Source organism: Musca autumnalis, unplaced genomic scaffold (genome assembly GCF_047663935.1).
Source record: "Musca autumnalis isolate F117 unplaced genomic scaffold, ASM4766393v1 scaffold_4, whole genome shotgun sequence".
Classification (NCBI taxonomy): domain Eukaryota; kingdom Metazoa; phylum Arthropoda; class Insecta; order Diptera; family Muscidae; genus Musca; species Musca autumnalis.
This window is the reverse complement of record NW_027411977.1, coordinates 94,120,908-94,139,391: the sequence shown is the minus strand read 5'-3', so window position 1 is coordinate 94,139,391 and position 18,484 is coordinate 94,120,908. Positions and strand designations below refer to the sequence as shown.

General features: G+C 34.8%; 1 protein-coding gene across 1 annotated transcript; it reads right to left on the bottom strand.

Annotated features, from left to right (window-relative positions):
* Positions 1–203: 203 nt before the first annotated feature.
* LOC141403022 (pupal cuticle protein Edg-78E-like) lies at positions 204–642 on the bottom strand. Its single transcript, XM_073985155.1, has 2 exons — positions 631–642; positions 204–566 (listed from the first exon to the last, which is right to left on the bottom strand). The coding sequence occupies exons 1-2, from the start codon at positions 640–642 to the stop codon at positions 204–206; spliced, it is 375 nt and encodes a 124-aa protein (XP_073841256.1).
* Positions 643–18,484: the final 17,842 nt, after the last annotated feature.

The window sequence follows — 18,484 nt, the reverse complement described above, 5'->3', positions numbered from 1 at the left end:
TTATGGTATAATTAATCTTAGCCGGGGTAGCGAAACGCACCGGGTTCAGCTAGTGTCTTATAAAATATGAATGAATAATTTTTCATTTATCAATCTATATATACACAAAATTTATAATTTATATGTATCTAATACTTAACTTATTTTCACTTCTTAAATGTAAAGAATCTATCTTATAGCCAACGGGGATTTATTCTCAACGCTTAACGTCTGCTCTCTTTTTCTTCATGAGGATGCGTGCGAATGTATTCAATGGCTCTTAAGATGGCCGCAGGTATTGGGTGAGGTCTTGGCACGTGATCAGCGATAGGATGAAAACCCAATTCATCAGCTGTATACGACAATTGATATAATTTCTGATCATCCGAATAGTAGGCAAATCCACCTTTGGCGAAATGACCGCCTTCACCTTTTTCCTCGCCAGTAATGCCATTTGAAGTTTCATAGTGATAGTTATATTTACCATCGTGATGAATGTTGTTAACATATCGAATTATTTCGGCATGAGCATCTTCATCATCGGCATAGATGCCACAGACCAAAATGGCAAAGATTGTAAGGAACAACTAGGAACATTACATTTTTATTAGAACTTCTTTTAGTACAATTTAGTTTTAAAGATGAACTTACGATTTTATTCATTTCGCTATTTATTTCCTGATTATCTAAAGATCACAGTTGTTCTGAAGCATATGCAACAGATAAATTTCACTTTTATAGATTCAGAAATCCACAAACAAGTGTATATGTCTAATGACGTAGCTTCTGTCGTATCAAATGAATGTCTTATGCGTGCAAAATATGATAAGGAACATGTATTTGGATCCGGTTTAATTTATTTCAAATTTTAGTTTGTCTCCGATGACATAAACTAATAATCCCACCATAAAAGCTAAAACATGCATTTCGTATTCCACTAATATTCTGGATTATTTCGAAGTAATAAAGCTTCACACAATACCGTAACTAAGCTAAGCGATATTTATAGACATTAGGGTGTCCTAAAAATTTTTTGAAAGGCTCATAATTTTCATTTGAACCAAAACCCTTAAATATGGATTTTAAGGTGATCTGTTAACGTTAATATGTTAAGTACGCGATGGATATTGTCCAATTCCGAACATGATCTCAGTTCGAAGAAATATTTCGATGTACAATTTTTTTGGGTGCCACCGTGGTGCAATGGTATGCACACCCGCCTTGCACGCTGAAGGTCGTGGGTTCGATTCCCCGGTCAGTCAACATCAAACTCTTTTCAACGGTGGCAAAATACCCCTCAGCAATGTTGGCGACATTTTCTGAGTATTTCAGCCTTGTAAAACTTCTCTACAAGTGGTGTCTTAGACACGCCGTTCGGACTCGGCGATAAACAGTAGGTCCCATATCATTGAGCTTAATATGAATCGGGGTGCGCTCAGTGATATGAGAGAAGTCTCCCCTGTCCCGCCTGGGATGTTTGTGGAACAATTATTATAATTAAAATTTTTGTGTTAAACCGGGCTATCATGTCAACCAGCCAGAAACACGAATGGAGAGAAATGGACCTCTGTTATGATTCAGATTCAATAGCAGATCTATTATTGCTTTCTTTGGCTCCTATTCTAAAGCAGACCTCTTATGAAGTCCATAGAAGACATCTTAGGAGGTCTGATATTCATTGGAGGATATCCTATGGCGACTATTATTCCATAGTAGGCCTCTTGTTAGGTCTAATATTCGATGGCAGATCTTTTTTGAGGTATCCTATTCTTTGGAATGCTCTTTCTAGTTTCCTTCTATTCGCTAGAAGACAACAATTATATAGAAAACCTCGCCTGAGGCCTCCTATGAGGCATTCCATAATCTAGGATACCTCCCCTGAGGCCTCCTATCCACTAGGAGACCTCACCTGAGGTCTTCCATTCCCAATAAAAACTCCTATGAAGCCTTCTATACGCTATAAAGACGATCTCTTGATGTACATAAGACTTCTTATGATGTCTTCTACTCGTTAAAAGACCACTTATGAGGCCTCCAATGCGTAAAGAGACCTCGTATTCTCTAGAATACCTCTTATGAGACCTCCTATTGTATAATAATAATCCCCATGTTCTCTAAAATTCCATTTATGATACCTCCTATGAGCTATAACACAGCGAATACAAGTTGCTTCAACAAAAATCAAAGTGATTCGATAGCAGGCCTTAAAGTGAACTTATCCGAAATTTTGTGTGGGAGGTACCGGATGGAGTGGACCAATATAGTCCATATTTGAACCTGATCTATACCTGGTAGATATATTAGGATGTGTAAAGTATTGACCAATTCGGCCACTCCCTTCAAGAGTTACCGTACGAACAATTTTTCCGAACGTTTGTGGGGGAGGTACCTGAAGGAGTGGACCGATATGGCTTATCTTCAAACTTAAACTATGTTTGGAAAAAATATTACTAGAGAGTTATCTTGCGCTCCAACCACCTCACACGGTGTCATAGGGGTTTTTGCAACTTTCATGCTATTTTCTCAGGAAGTATGGGCATGCCCCTGATGAAACTTGTACCGTCGTATGGAGGGCAGTGAATACAAGTTGCTAAAACAAAAATCAAAGCGATTCGAGAGATGGCCCTAAACTGAACTTTTCCCAAATTTTGTGTGGGAGGTACCCGAAGGAGTCGATCTAGCCATATAAAATCTCTTCTGAGACTTTTTTATTCATTAAAATACCTGTTATGAGACCTCCAATTAGATAGAAAACTTCTTATGAGGTCTCTTACTATATAAAAGATCACGTATGAGTTCTTCTATGTGCCTGAGGAAGACATTTAATGAGGTCTCGTATTCTCAAGGAGACTTCATATGAGGCCTTCTATACACTAGACAGTGTCCTATTATACAGAAAGTTTCTTATGATGTCTCCTACTCTATAAAATACCACCTTTGAGAAATCCTATTTTCTACGAGACCTCTTTTGAGGCCTCTAGTCTCCAACTCAATAATAGAGCACGTATGAGACCTCATATGCATAACGAAACTTTTTATCAGGAATCATATACTCTAGATGACCTTTTATGAGGCCTTCTATTCTCAGATCTAATATGAAGACTTCTATTCGCTAGAAGGTAATCGTTATATAGAAAGCTTTGTATGAGGTATCCTAATCTATGAAGGACCAATTATGAGACATCATATCTATATTAATAAAAGAGTAAAGTGATTGACTCACTGACTGACTGACTTTATGATTCATCAACGCCCAGACGAAACGGCTGAAGCTAGAATTGTGAAATTTAGGTGAGGGTCAGCCTTGGTCCGTAAGTGTCAGATAAGGCTGGCTTTTTGGAAATTCGTACGGGAGCGGTACGAAAAGTACTAAAAGGTACTAAATATGGTACCGTTTGTATTTGGCGAACCGGTAGAGTTAGAACTTTGAAATTCTGCATGAGGGTTACTGATTGAGTGTATGATAGATGTACCAACGGGTTTTTAGAAATTCGAACTAAAAGTGTACGAAAAGTACTAAAATGTACTAAATTGGGTTCCATTTTATATTATGTGAATGGATAGAGCTAAAAGCTTGAAATTTGGAATGAGAATTAGGGTTGAGATGTAGGATTGATATAAGGTGGTGATTTTGGAAATAGTACTAAATGGTACTAAATTTGGTACTACTTGAATTTGGATGAACGGATAGAGCTGGAATCCTAAAATTTTAAAATAAAATTACTGAGTATAGGTTTGGGATATAGAGGTAATTTTGGAAATTCATTCCTATGCGTAAAAAAGTACTAAATGGTACTAAAATTGGTACAACTTGGATTTGGGCGAACGGCTAGAGCAGGAATTCTGAAATTTGGTATTGAGTTGTCGGATTGAGGTAGTTTTGGAAATTAGTACTTATGGGTATGAAAAGTACAAAATGGTACTAAATTTGGTACAATTTGGATTTGGGTGAACGGATGGAGCATGAATCCTGAGATTTCCAATTAAGATTACTGTTGGAATTTAGGATCAATGTAGTTTTGGAAATTCCTGCTTATGGGTACAAAGAGTACTAAATAGTACTAAATTTGGTACAATTTGGATTTGGGTGAACGGATGGGCGTAGATCTGGAATCCTGCGATTTGGAATAAATATTACTGTTGGCTTGTAGGTTTTAGGTCGTTTTGGAAATTTACGTAAAGGGATGGAGCTGGAATTTTGAAATTTGGAATTAAGATTACTTTTAGAATTTAGGATTGGTGTAGTTTCGGAGATTCGTACTTATGTGTACTAAATGGTACAAAATTTTTTAAAATTTTAATAGAACTAGAATCCTGAAATTTGGAATTAAAATTAATGTTGTAGTTTGGAGTTGAAATATGGAGGTAATTTTGGAAATTCGTACTTACATATGTGTACGGAAAGTACTAAAGGGTACTAAATATGGTATTATGGTAAGGAACTATATTTTGGGTAGGGTAGAGAAAGGGAGGTGGTTTTGGAAATACGTACAGAAAATACACGAAAAGTACTATCTGATAGTAATTTTCGTATAGGTTGTAGGGATAGAATTGTAATTGTAGGGTTGACGGTACTATATTGGGTATTGGGTTTAAGTACAGAAGAGATTTTCTGAAATTTGTATTAGCGTTTTTTGGTATTGAACTTTAGAAATACGTACCATAAGTATACTAAAATTATTAAATGAGATGTGGATGTGGTTTTGGAAGTACCTGCTATGAATATAAGACTACTAAGTACTACTCAATTTGGCATTCGGTATACCCCTAAATTTGGTATTATGGGAAATTTTGGGTATAGTTGGTTTTGGAAATACTTTAGTACGTGACTTGGGTCTAGGGATAGACCTACAATTCGGAAGTTTGAAACTGAAGTCAGTGTTGCTGTGAAAGAGCTTTGGACATACGTTCCGTAGGTAAATGAAAGATATAAAAACTTGGTAAATGGTACTCCCAATACAAAAGATGTACGGACAGAGTTTTAATTCTGAATTTTGGTATTAGGGGCAGTGTTGGTATGTACCGTTGAAATGTGAAGGTGGTTTTGGAAATGCGTACAATAAGTGTACGAAAAGTGCTAAATTTAGAATTGGAGATATGGTTCTTAAAACTAAACTATTCGAATGGCCTGTTCCTTAGTAAAACGATTTCAATTCAAATTTTTGAAAAATTTTTAAACTCATTTTTGTTTTTAAACAAAAAAATATTCTACATTAAAGGTATTAATTCGAACGAATTTGAGTTCGAATCGTCTTACAGAAACCGGCCAAAGGGGTGCGGAAAGTTGTAATGTTGTTCCGCTGGTATTGGGAAGGTTAGGAAACGAATATTGTAATTTGAATAAATTTTTCATATTTAATTTTATTAATTTTGGAATAAATAAAACGGGGGTCTGTTTGTATTCTCTTTTCACTAAATGGCAACTTTTCGCTAACGAAGTAGCGGGCACATGCTAGTTTTGTATAAACCTTTTACAACAGGGGGTGTGTTATCTTGAACTAGATCTTACTAATTTTGCCGATGTAATAACACATTTGACAGATTCACCAACTGGTAGATCACTAGGCGTAGAAACACCTAGAGCTAGTTCATCTACTAATTCGTTTCCTATTTTTTTACTATGACCTAAAACTCAGCAAACTTTAACGATATTTCATATCTCATAAAGAGCCTTTATGCAATCAATGATAGACTGAAAATCGGGATTTTCGCATTTTCTGTTAAGAGCCCAGCTTGCCACTTGTACCAGAGCCCCTAGCATAAGGACGAAACGTACAAGAATGTAATCGTTAATGTACACGCCTTTACGTTGTCGTAACAACAGAGAATAACAAATCCAAATGAGAGCCATGTCAGCCGTTGTTTAACAAAGGGACATTACTCTCCCAACAATTCTCTCTCATTTATTTTGGACATCAATGATGTAATTTATCACCAGAAGACAGAGTAGAGGTGAGAGAACTCCATCATGCGGTGTACATCTGTTAACACTTCTCCTCACGGAACTCTCTCTTATGCGTAAATTGATAATCCAGCTTTTCCAATCTCATCGACCTTGTCTTGTTTCATCATAACAGGGCCGCGGCGCAACATACTGCGAAAAAATTCAAAGCGATGTCTCAAAACTGAACTTATTCGACCAATTTTTAAATTTTAGAAAGGAAGGTCGATGCCTGGAAGAAATATGGCATGTTACAAAGTTTGGGCCAAATCGGTTACTCCTTTCGAGAGCTATCTGTGGTACTATTTTAGCGAACAATGTTTAACTTTTGTGATGGAGGTACCCGAAATAGTGAACCGATAAGTTTTGACAAAATATTATTAGATCCAAAGTTTGGACCGAATCGATTGATCTGTTCGAGAGTTATAGTGCACTCCAGCCAGACAGACGGACAGGCTAAATGCATGCGAAATTTAAAGCTTTGGGCCCATTTTCTCAGGAACTATGGAGTTAGCACTTAAAAAACTTATTTCGTTGTAATTGAAGGACAAGTTGAAGCGACGAGACCTTGTTTTAAACTGCACTTTTTCGAAAATATTGGAAATTTAGTGTTCGAGGTACCTGCAGGAGTGGCTCGATGTAGTCCATACCCGAACCTGATCTATGTCTGATAGATATACAAGATTTTCCTATAGGGATTTGGTAACTTATTTTTTTAAATAAAACACAAACCATTTGAGTTATTTCGAAAACTCTTTTACACTGTGAACCGAAATGTTGGGGGTAGAAAATTCCTTTTGGGAGTGAAAGCCCTTGATGATTACGAGAGACACTAGAAAAGTTTGCGGCCTAAGCAACAAGCAGTGTCGCCAGGCGTCATTTGACATTTTTTGCAAAGCTTGACAGTTTTTAGCATAAGCGTACTCAGGATAGTCTGACTTACGACCATGTGTTGGGTTATTTACAGTGACTTGAAAAATCGCTTTGCAAAAAAAAATGGAATTAACGTGTGAATATTTTCGTCCGATAATTTTTCACAACTTTCTACATGGATAATCACGGCAAGAGTGCATCGATCAAATTAAATATGTGTATGTCGATAATGGACCATCCTATAGCTCTATGAAAAACTGGTTTAGTGAATTCAATCGTCGCCGACAATCGCTAAAAAGCTAAGATCGTAAGAGTCGTCGAAAAACGGCCGTTATGTCAGAAGAAAATTAAGCCGTGTATAAACGGATAATGCAAGATCGTCATGTTATATACCGTGAGATAGAGGCACCCTTGGGCGAAGTCTAATTAGCCTCATACCATTGTCAAAAGTTTCACTATGGAGACTGAATTTCCCGACTGTTGGGCCGAAGATATTCTCCTTTTCTATATTGGCATTCAAATCGCCTAGAATAATTTTAATGTCATGGGCAGGACAACGCTCATATGTATCTAGTAGAATATATCTGTGGTCTGTTCGTCCTTATCTTCGGTTGGAGCATGAACACAAGAAAAGCTAATGTTGAAGAATTTTGCTTTTTTCCGTATTGTAGCAAGTCTTTCATTCACTGGGGTGAAGCGGGAGACCAGACCAACCGACCAACTAACATGACCAAATTCATGCTTTAACGTTCTTATTGTAGAACGCGCGGAACATGTTAGCTCACTACCATTAACGGGTGTTAAAGGCAGTTCCCCAGGTGACACCAGGCGGAGGTCAGTGTCCACTTGAGATGAACGAGGGACCAAAATAAATCCTGGGCTTTTCCATATTAAAGCCGGTCGGGACCGTTCCTTGGTATCTTTCATCCCATATTTCATCCTAAAACAATAGCGAACAAATATATAACGCTTATTTTTGATGGCTTATAGGGTCGCTAGTATATATATTCTCATCAAGGTTCAGTATATACTCATCAAGGGCTTTTACCCCCAAAAGGAAATTTCCAGCCCGAAAACCTTGAGCTCCATTTTGTTGCAAAGGGTTTTCGGCTTGGAGTACAATCAAAACATTTATGAATGGAATTCGACTTCGTTCATATGGTGACCGTGGGCAAATAACCAGTAGAGGATAATTCACCGAGGAAGAGTCTTAGAATAAATATCCGAGTGCTTATGATCCCCATATCGAAATAGCAAGTTCTTGGCGCTTCTAAAACATCCAATACGACAAAGTTTGAAAAGTGGAATATACAAAATGTGGAGAAACGGTCGCTATTTCCCGTTCACTGTTGGCCCTAAAGGCCTCGACACATAAGAAGCATGGCATTCTTGCTGAAGTCATATCTGATAAAAGACTAAATACCAAGTTCGACCTAATAAAAAGATTTCAGAATCACATTTGAATTAGGTCCAACATGGTCTTTAGTCATTTACCAGATATGAATTAAGCAAGAATGCCATGGTTCTTATAAATCGAGGCCTTAAGCTCTTCCAACGTCGTTGCTTTGTTCACGTAGACCAATGACATGACGTAGCCAGAGGCGTAAATCAATTGGGCCATTTCTGAAGATACCACAGTCACCAAACTTAAGGTAGAAAAACAATGGATTTTTCTCGCTTGCGTGGCTTCATTTTTGGTAAAAGAATAAAGAACGGGAAAGACGAATTTGAACTACACACAGAAAAAAAGACTTCTCTAACATATGTCCCAAACATATTTTGCAGCAAACATATATTTGTTTGCAATCAGTCCCAAACATAACTGCGAACAAATAAATGTTTGGATACAAACAAATACAAACCCAAAAGCCACAAAAAACAAACACATGCACCGGTGTGCGGTTACTGAGAGCAAGGGAGCGTAAATTTCAATGTAAAATACATTGAAATGTATGCTCACTTGCTCTCAATAAGCGCTCACTGGATATCTGTCACGGTGTGCCTTAACCAAATTTAAATGGAAGGTGTTTACACCTGGGAAGTTTTTGCAGATTCTCAAACTACAATGATCATAGATGTGAAATATCAAGAAACAAAAAAATCGCCGGAGGGATTTTCAAATAAATCGCGATTTAAGTTCACATTTTTAGGGGTTCTTTAGGTTTTCACAATTTTGCTTGGAAACCGCGAGTCCTATGTAAATGGGCCTAAAGAAAATGTTGTAGCTGTGAAAATTTTTCACAAGATTGACCTTTGTGACGTTTTCGTAGGTTTTATCGTTTTTGAGATAAGGAAGTTTAAATTGAGACAAAGCACTGTCTGTATCGCCTCTTTATAAAACAATGTCATTACTGCAATTTCCCAAATTAAACTTATATGTCTTGAAAATTGTACAACCTAGGAAAAAATAAATCATTCAATGTTGTAGATTTTTCGATACGACTTGCGGTTTCCAAACCTAGAAAAACCCTAAAATTGTGAATTTTGATCGCGATTTCTTTAAAAATCCCTCCGGCGATTTTTTCTGCTTTTTTTATGTTTCTTATCTATGAACAGAATCCGCGAAATCTTCCCATGTGTAAGCGGTTTTCAGCAAAAGTTAGTTAAGGCGCACTGAGCATGATATTGTTTTATAAGGAGGCGATACAGTCTCAATTTGAACGTATATGTATCGAAAACGGTAAAACCTACGAAAATATCATGAAGGTCAATCTTGTGGAAAATTTTCACAGCTATAACATTTTCTTTAGGCTCATTTACATAGGACTCGCGGTTTCCAAGCAAAATCGTGAAGACCTCAAAACCCCTAAAAATGTGAAATTAAATTTATTTGAAAATCCGATTTTTTTGTTTCTTGATAATTCTCATCCATGAGCCTGGTAGTTTCAGAATCTGCAAAAACTTCCCAGGTGTAAGCACCTTCCATTTAAAATTAGTTAAGGCACACCGTGCTGTAACATATACACACATTTATAAATAATGGTGGTTGTTTATTGAAACGCATGGAAATAAGCAACAACAGACACATAGGTACGTAAAAAATTCCTAAGAAATACATAACAGACTTTAATAGAAGAAAAACGGAATGAAATAATTTATAAAAAGTTACACTTTTAAAAAGAAATAAATATATAGAAACATCGATGAACGCTTCTCCTTAGTTGTGAAATAAAACACATTTTCCACAAAGCTGAAATCATCAGTGAGAAATCGGCATCTGGAATTAAATGATTATAAATGTAATAAATAGGTACATATGTATGAATATGAACAATTTATTGATGTAATTACTAGTATAAATGCGATTTATTCCTTGTCCAATAAAATATTTCCATTCACCTTTCTGTTCAATTATAAAATGTCCAATTGTAAAATGTATGGCATTTAATTTACTAAAAAGCACCATTTCTTTAAGAAAACACAAAACACTGATTTATTCCATTCACTCACATTACCGTCTTTACTCAACGATTTTATTTAGACAACTGAAAAAAATAACAACTTAATTATTTTTTTTTTTCTTTTCCGCTTCGCTTGCTACGTTGGTTAACAACAACAAAGCACGAAACACACGTGTTTGGCCAAAGCTTATGCGTCTCCTATTACACCATACACACAGCTCTTTGTTATAAAACAGCATTCCGCATCCGCGAGAGCCCTGTTGTTACTCTCTTTGACAAAAATCCTCTCTCTCCACCCATAAACAATATGTTCTAACATAAAAAATATGTTGGTACCCAAACAAATAAAATTGAGATAAGTTACAAAATGTTGCAAACATATATTTGTTTGGACACAAACAAATTATATTTGGATCCAAACATATATTTGTTTGTAACCAGTCCCAAACAAATATTTGTTTGGATCCAAACATATGTCTAACATACATATATTTTTCTGCTTTATTAGTTTTGATTCTTCGAACTTTTTTTTGTTTTTCTGCGTGTAGTTTTCAGCTGGTCGAAACGTACAAGAATGTAATTTATCGCCAGAAGACAGATTAGCGGTAAGAGAACTCCACCATGCGGTGTACATCTGTTAACAATTCTCCTCACGGAACTCTCTCTTATGCGTGAATTGATAATCCAGCTTTTCAACATCTTATCGATCTTGACTGTTGTAGGGACTAAATCTGTTACTAACAACCAAAACTAGTATATGTACTAGTAAATAATGTATCGCCCATATGTATGTTGGGCGATACATATCGTCACCACAAATGCCCGAAGTCCTATCTCCAAAAAGGTCAAAATTAGTTTTTTGATTGAATCTAATACATAAGACTAAAATACATGCTCTTGCAAAATTTCAAGCTTCTGCTTTAAAAAATAACTAACCTATTCAAGAAAAGGCATTTAGGAAAATTGGATAACATTGCAGATTTTGTTGTAATTACGGATCCCAAAACCAAACGTTTCCGCGATTTTAGTTTCATTACTTACTCCCATTCGTATATGATTGATAATATCCCATATACTCGCCTTCATAAGATTAATATTCCATTAAACAGTTGTTCGTTTTATAACGTTTTTTGATTCTCCTGTGAAATTATTATTTTGATAGTTACGACTTTGGCATTTATGTTGACAATATGTATGAACGTTCGGCTGGTCTTAATTATTCACTATTCATATTCAAACATTTGTTTGGTTTTTCGAAGAAATTAACAACGGGTTTTTATTCATAAACTATTAGTTTGTCATCGTCAAATGTCAAAAACCACTATTCATTTCACTTTACTAAGAAAATAGGAATTCCTATGAAGAATTTATTGATCTATAAAATATTGTTGAACTTGACATTGAAACCATGAACGTTTAAAGTGAAAAAATAAAACAATACGCGACAAAGTAACCTTACAAAGTATAGATATTTCCGAAAATTGTCAAAATTTCCTATGAAATGATACACCTACGCATACACCTATTCTCAATGTATTCAATTTTACAATAACTAGATGTACAAGAACTTCCTTCAATCCTTCCATTATATAAGTTTAGTTCATTTATGGCTTCGAATGGAGTACCTTGAAGATTCCTTGACCAACATGTTGCCGACAGTCATTGAGCGTCTTGGACTTTTTATCTTCTTTAATTGACATCAAATTCATTTTTTATCTCACCTGACAAAAAAATTAATTTTTAAGATACCAAGTTGAGAAAATAAATCATCGATATGTAGGTAGGTATAATAATTGTGACAACTTGACTAAGCATAACCATAAATAACAACTACCAAAAACGGCTGTACATATTTGAATCCGGTTTCAGTATTCAGAAACACACAATTTTGTTATGGACCAAATGTTAAGCAATTGTGTCTAAATGGTGGTATAATTTAATTTAGCAAAAGCAGTGATAAGAACATGTGTGAAATTATTTTATGATCATCCGGTATTGTTAATAAAGAATTTTAAAGACTTCAGTTCATTTTGTAACATTATTCTTTATAGAATAACGCGACAACTAAAGCCGAACTTTACGAACCGTCACATGCCACGGATAAAACGAAATATGTATAACGCGGTCCTTCGGAACTGCCTACTTACCTACAGTTCATCAAATAACCAGTAGAGAATAATTCAGCGGGGAAGAGTCTTAGAATAAATGTCCGAGTGATTATGATCCTCATATCGAAATAACAAGTTATTGGTGCTCCTAATACATCCAATACGAAAAATTTTGAAAAGTGGAATATACAAAAAGTGTCTAAAAAATTACAATTTCGGACAAGACGTGCCGCCCATTGCTAAGTCGGTGATATGATCAAATAAAAAATACATATAGTGTTAGGATATTGTTTTCCGATATGGTGGTGAAAACAATTTTTGTGGAATTTTTACATGCATACCTATAATTTAGGTCCTAACACTGCAAACATTTTCTATCACCTAAGAATAATTCGCGATTCTCCTGAGCGAATAATTTTTCGTCTAAAAATCTTCCGCGTAACACCAACCTAAAGTAAGTGTTTATGGAATGCGAATCGCGACCAAGATTCGCTGACGAATCGTTTGGAAAATTTTAAGAAGAAGAAAATATAAAGAAATAATTTAAGGAAATTTATTTTTCATTCTTCTTTGTTTTTTGTTTCTTTCATTAGTTGTCTTTGTTTTTATACTTTTTGTTTTCTTTTCTGATTTGTTTTAATTTTTAATTATTCCTTATGTTGTAGTGGTTTATACTGATTCTCGGGCATTTAATTTCACTTGGCAAAACCCAGACATGGGTTGTGTTTGGCAATACTCATAATATTATACGTGCCATTTATACCAAAGTTATGTAGAATATGTATATGAGAATTATATGGAACCAAATCAATAATTTTAGTAACAATAGCGTTATCGGGTTTCGCAAGAATAATATATTCGGAAGAATAATATATGATTATAAACAATAATCTTAAATTTGTCAAATGATCGTCCTGGAGAATCACAGAATACTCTTTGCCAGGTTTAAATAGAAAGGCTATAAAGTGAATGAAGAAATAGTATAAAGTACAGTACACATTGTCAGTTTTGAGTGACGATTTTTTGCAATTATCGATAACTGTCCAACCGTCCAGCAACCACAAAATATTTTGTGGTTGCATGATGAATGACAAAAATGAACGGCCACACTAGCAAGCAACAACAAAGCTGTCATTCAAAACTGGCAATGTGTACCCAGCTTAACTAAAACACATTCATCAACACTAAGGAATAATTAAAAGTCATAACAAAGCAAAAAAACAAAAAAGTAAACCCAAAGAAGGATGAAAAAATTCTCCTCCTTCTATTTTTTTTTACATTTTTTATATTATAATCTTCTAAAGATCTTCCATTAATCTACGACTCTTCCTCGGCATTCGCTTCCGGGACGCGATTGAATTGATCTTCCCCGCGAATCCCAGATTATCGTTAAGCGATTGACATTTTTTTTACTTAAAAAGGAGTACACACTAGCAGTCAAAACTGACAGTCAACGTACTTTTAGGACAATTTTCTGGCAAATAAAAACTTTTTGTTAGCTAAAAATGATTGAAATACAACATTTAAGGTATAATTTAGTGATTAGGAAAGTAATTATTCCGTTAGACTTTGATATTAACGAAATAGACCTCGATGACTGTCAGTTTTGTTGGACCGTGTGTACTATGCTTAAGACATATTGAACAGGTACTGGTATCACAGCATCTGTTCGAATATAAAATGTCAAATCCCTTTGTAAGAAAATTATATTTGCTGTAATTTCACCAACAACATAACGAAAATGTTGACATAACATATGCTAAGTTTACATTTACGAAATCCACTCGATTTTAACTGTCAATTCCATACCTCAAACGTCAAGTGAAATCTCATCTGAAATCCATTGGATTTCATTTGACGTTTAACCTATGGACTTGACGGTTGAAATCGAGTGGATTTCGTAAATGTAAACCAAGCAATATTCAAAAATTTTCGATGGCACCAAAGACATAAATACAACAAGTGGTCTGTTCCCGAACTCCAAGAATCTACGCATTTTTACTATTTTTTCGATAACATAAAGGAAAAATTGTTATCGGTGTAAAAGTGTGTAGATTCTTGCAGGTTCTGGAACATAGCAAAGATAATGTCATGTTCACACGAGCGTTTCAATTACGTTGTTCGCCTGTCGTACGACATACACGAATTAACCCGTTTCCACGACACCATTCGTAATTAACAGAAACATAAACAAAATTTCTTTCATTTTTGTTTCCTTGTTTTCACGAAAATTTGAACCGAAAACACATAAAATATACATTAAATGAATAGGAAAAGCAATAGACTTTCCTTCAAATGCATCTTCTATATTTAACTACACACATTTCATTAATTTTTTTCCATAAATTCTGAGGCAAGGATGTATATTGTCACCTTTACTATTCAATGTATACTCCGAAAAAATATTTCAGGAATCATTTAAAGATGTTCAGAAAGGAATATTTGTAAATGGCGCTTTCATCAACAATATAAGATATGCAGACGACACAACAATCTTAGCTGACAGCATGTCAGGTCTTCAATATCTCTTAAATAGGCTGGTAGCACAAAGCGAGTTGTATGGGTTAAAAATCAATATTAAGAAAACAAAATATATGATTGTGAGCAAAGAAAACCGCTGTCCCCCTTTCACACTAACAGTAAAAGATACACCAGTAGAGAGAGTATACAGCTTTAAATATCTCGGTGCAGTGATAAATGACAAGCTGGATAACTCATCCGAAATAAGATGCCGAATTGAAATGGCGAGGGAAGCATTCATCAAATACAAGAAAATCTTTACCAGCCATGATATAAACATAAAAACCAAGCTGCGATACATGAAAACATATGTATGGTCAGTTCTGTTATACGCTGTCGAAGTTTGGACCTTAAAGGCAACAGATATTAAAAAACTAGAAGCTTTTGAAATGTGGACATACAGAAGAATATTGAAAATTCCATGGACGCAGTTTGTTTCAAACAGTGAGGTACTGCAAAAGCTACACCAGGAAAAGGAAATAATCCATATAATAAAAAAACGAAAAACAGCTTATCTTGCTCATATAATGCGAAACAACAAATATAAGCTACTCCAAAATATAATCCGAACAAAAATTGAAAGAAGACCCACTAGAGGAAGAAAAGAAATGATATGGATTAAAAACATACAGGAGTGGACTGGTATCCAAGATGTTGGGAATCTTCTTAGCGAAAGCCGAAACAGAGAGTCATTTGCTGAGATAATAAGAAATTTATAAACACCAAAATGAAATTTATAATGTAACAGATGTAATATGTATGTATATAATTGCATTGATCGCCAAAATTCGAAAAACGAATAGGCAAATAAAGAAGAAGAAGATAAATTCTGAATAATTTTGTATTTTTATACATATGTTTCTATTTTCAAAATTAAAGAGAGAGACATGTCAAAACAATGTTTGAGTATACGGACTTTCAGTTATTTGTTTCCTTTTTGTTTCTGAATTTTTACGCGATTTTGAACTAATGGACAAGCAATGTGTATGGAATTAAGAAGGAAACACAAGCATCTTCCTTCTGCATCTGTATCAAATGTTTAGTTCATTAATTTTCATTCATCTTTTTTCTTTTTTCTAAAAATGTTTGTGTTTTCAAAAAATTTTTCAATTTTGAATTTAGACATGTCATAATTAATTTTTTCTATAAATTCTCTCATTTGTTAGGGAATGGGACATAATTATTCGTCGTTCAGAGAGTATTTCTAATCGAACAACGTAGAAAAATCTTCGTTCGTTCATAGAATTTTGTGTGGGGAAATAAGTAATTTATTCGTAGTTATGGGTCGAACAACGAATAGAGAACGAACGAAGTACCGTGGAAACGGGCTATAAGACATTTTTTTGCTATCATTCTTCAGTGAATGGCTTTTGAATTTAACATAAGCTGTGTTCCAGAACTAAAAAGTTTTTACAATTTTTACGACTTTTACACATTTTACTCGAAAAAGCGTTCCCGTACACAAAAAAGTTGTAAAATGTTCACTTCTCTTTAAACAAAAATGGCGCTGAATGACGCTCTCTTTAAAAACTTTTTACACGACAAATTTGGGCGAGTAAAATAATAGTAACATGGTTGCCGGCGTCTGATTGGCTGATACGCCGACTTTGACATTTGTTCCAGTTTTTTGACGTACTTTCCATTTTTACGTTCCCGAACTATTTCAATAAACTTGTGTGAGAGAACAAATTTTTTGCAGTTCTCTCTTTTACGAGTTTTACCATTAAAAAGTACGGGAACGAAGCTATAATGTTATTTTACGATATGGTGAAATGACATTTTTTTCTTTTATACATTTTTACGTATTTAACCGAATTTACCGATCCAATTCACATGGAGTTATTCTTGAATAGATCCTTGAATTCATAAATTTCGTTTCTGATACCATTACATGAAATGTTCCTCCTTGGTTGCGATTTTGAATTAACTGCAACCTGTTAAGGGTAATGTTTCTATACGTAGTTTCGTAAACATTTTTTTGTTGCATGCATTTTGTCTAGTCTTATTTGTTCTATGTCTTTGATGGCACTTACTGTTCAATATGCCGTGATACCAAATAAAAATAAGAAGTAATAAAGCCTAAGAATATTTAAAAAATAGAAAATTCATTAGCAATTTTTATTAAAATATTAAAACGACGACTATAGGATTCACCCCCAGTTTTTGTAACTTATTTTTGCTCGTTCGTATATATTTGTAATTATTTAGGCATCCATAGCTTAGCCCACAGATAACATTTCAGACAATTTGGAGTTGATTTAGCAATGTCCGTCCGTCCCACAGTGCACGATGGGGCCGATGATATGTTTTTGAGGCAAAAAATCACAGGGGCAAGCTAGACCTTCAAAATTTCGTGCAGATGTTTATAATCGGCCTAGAAGCTAATCTGCCAAATTTGGTTGATATCGGTTCATATATAGATATAGCTCTCATATATATGTTCGCCCGATTTCGAGTAATTTATGGACCAAACACGAAAATTCTGTCCAATTATGATGATATTTGTAATATGTTGCGGAATTCGGACTGGAAATAAGTTTGCCAAGTTATTTTGAAATCGGTTCAGATTTGGATATAGCTCCCTTATATATTTTCGCCCGATTTGAGGTATTTCGTGGAACAAACACGCAATTTCTGTCCAATTTCGAAGAAATTTGAAACGTGTGACAGGATTTGGTCTAGAAATATGTTTGGTAATTATATTGAAATCGGTTCAGATTTGGATATAGGTCCCATATATATTTTCACCCGATTTTAGGTATTTGGTGCAACAAACACGCAAATTCTGTCCAATTTCGATGAAATTTAAAATGTGTGACGAAATTACGTCTAGAAAAAAAGTATGCCAAATTATATCGAAATCGGTTCAGATTTGGATATAGCGCCCATATATATTTTCACCCGATTTTAGGTATTTCGTGCAGCAATCACGCTATATATGTCCAATTGTGATGAAATTTAAAGTGTGTGACGGAATTTGGTCTAGAAAACAATATTGAGACATCATATTGAAATCGGTTCAGATTTGGATATATCGTTAATAAATTTTCTCTGTCGAAGTTAATTGTTTTCTCAATTTAGTTGGTTGATACCGAACTTCCTTGAGAGCATAGTTTAAATATTTTTCTTTTGACAAATTTGCCGAAACAGAGGCGGCATGAATCAAGGGTTTGGTACTGTTGCCGTGTTCATAGCAGGCTTCCGAAGCAAGTTTTCTGCCTTCACTATAATCCACATTAGGGCGCCCTCTCTTCTTTTTATCATTACCTTGTTTCAGCGTAAATACTGTGTCGCTAGCTAACCATAAGCTTTCAAATTGTAATACACGACTTTTTGACCTCCAATTTTTTATCCATTTTTGGTTAAGGCGTGCACAAATGTTATAAATTTGCTTTTTAACTTCCGTAATGAAGTTGTCTTTGCCACCTCGATTAAATTTTGCAGAAATCCATTCTATAAGGAGTTTAGGTTTTCGCTGATTTTCCAACCAAAAATTAAAAATATCCAAGTTTTTAAGTTTTATGAAATCTGGAAGTTGATAATTTTTTTATTCGCAAGTATACGCAAAAATTCTTTTCAAAATCTGTTAGCCGACATTGTCACCTTTCACCAGATATATACTTTTACGAGAAAGCACCCTGAAGTCGAAAGTTCTACTCCAA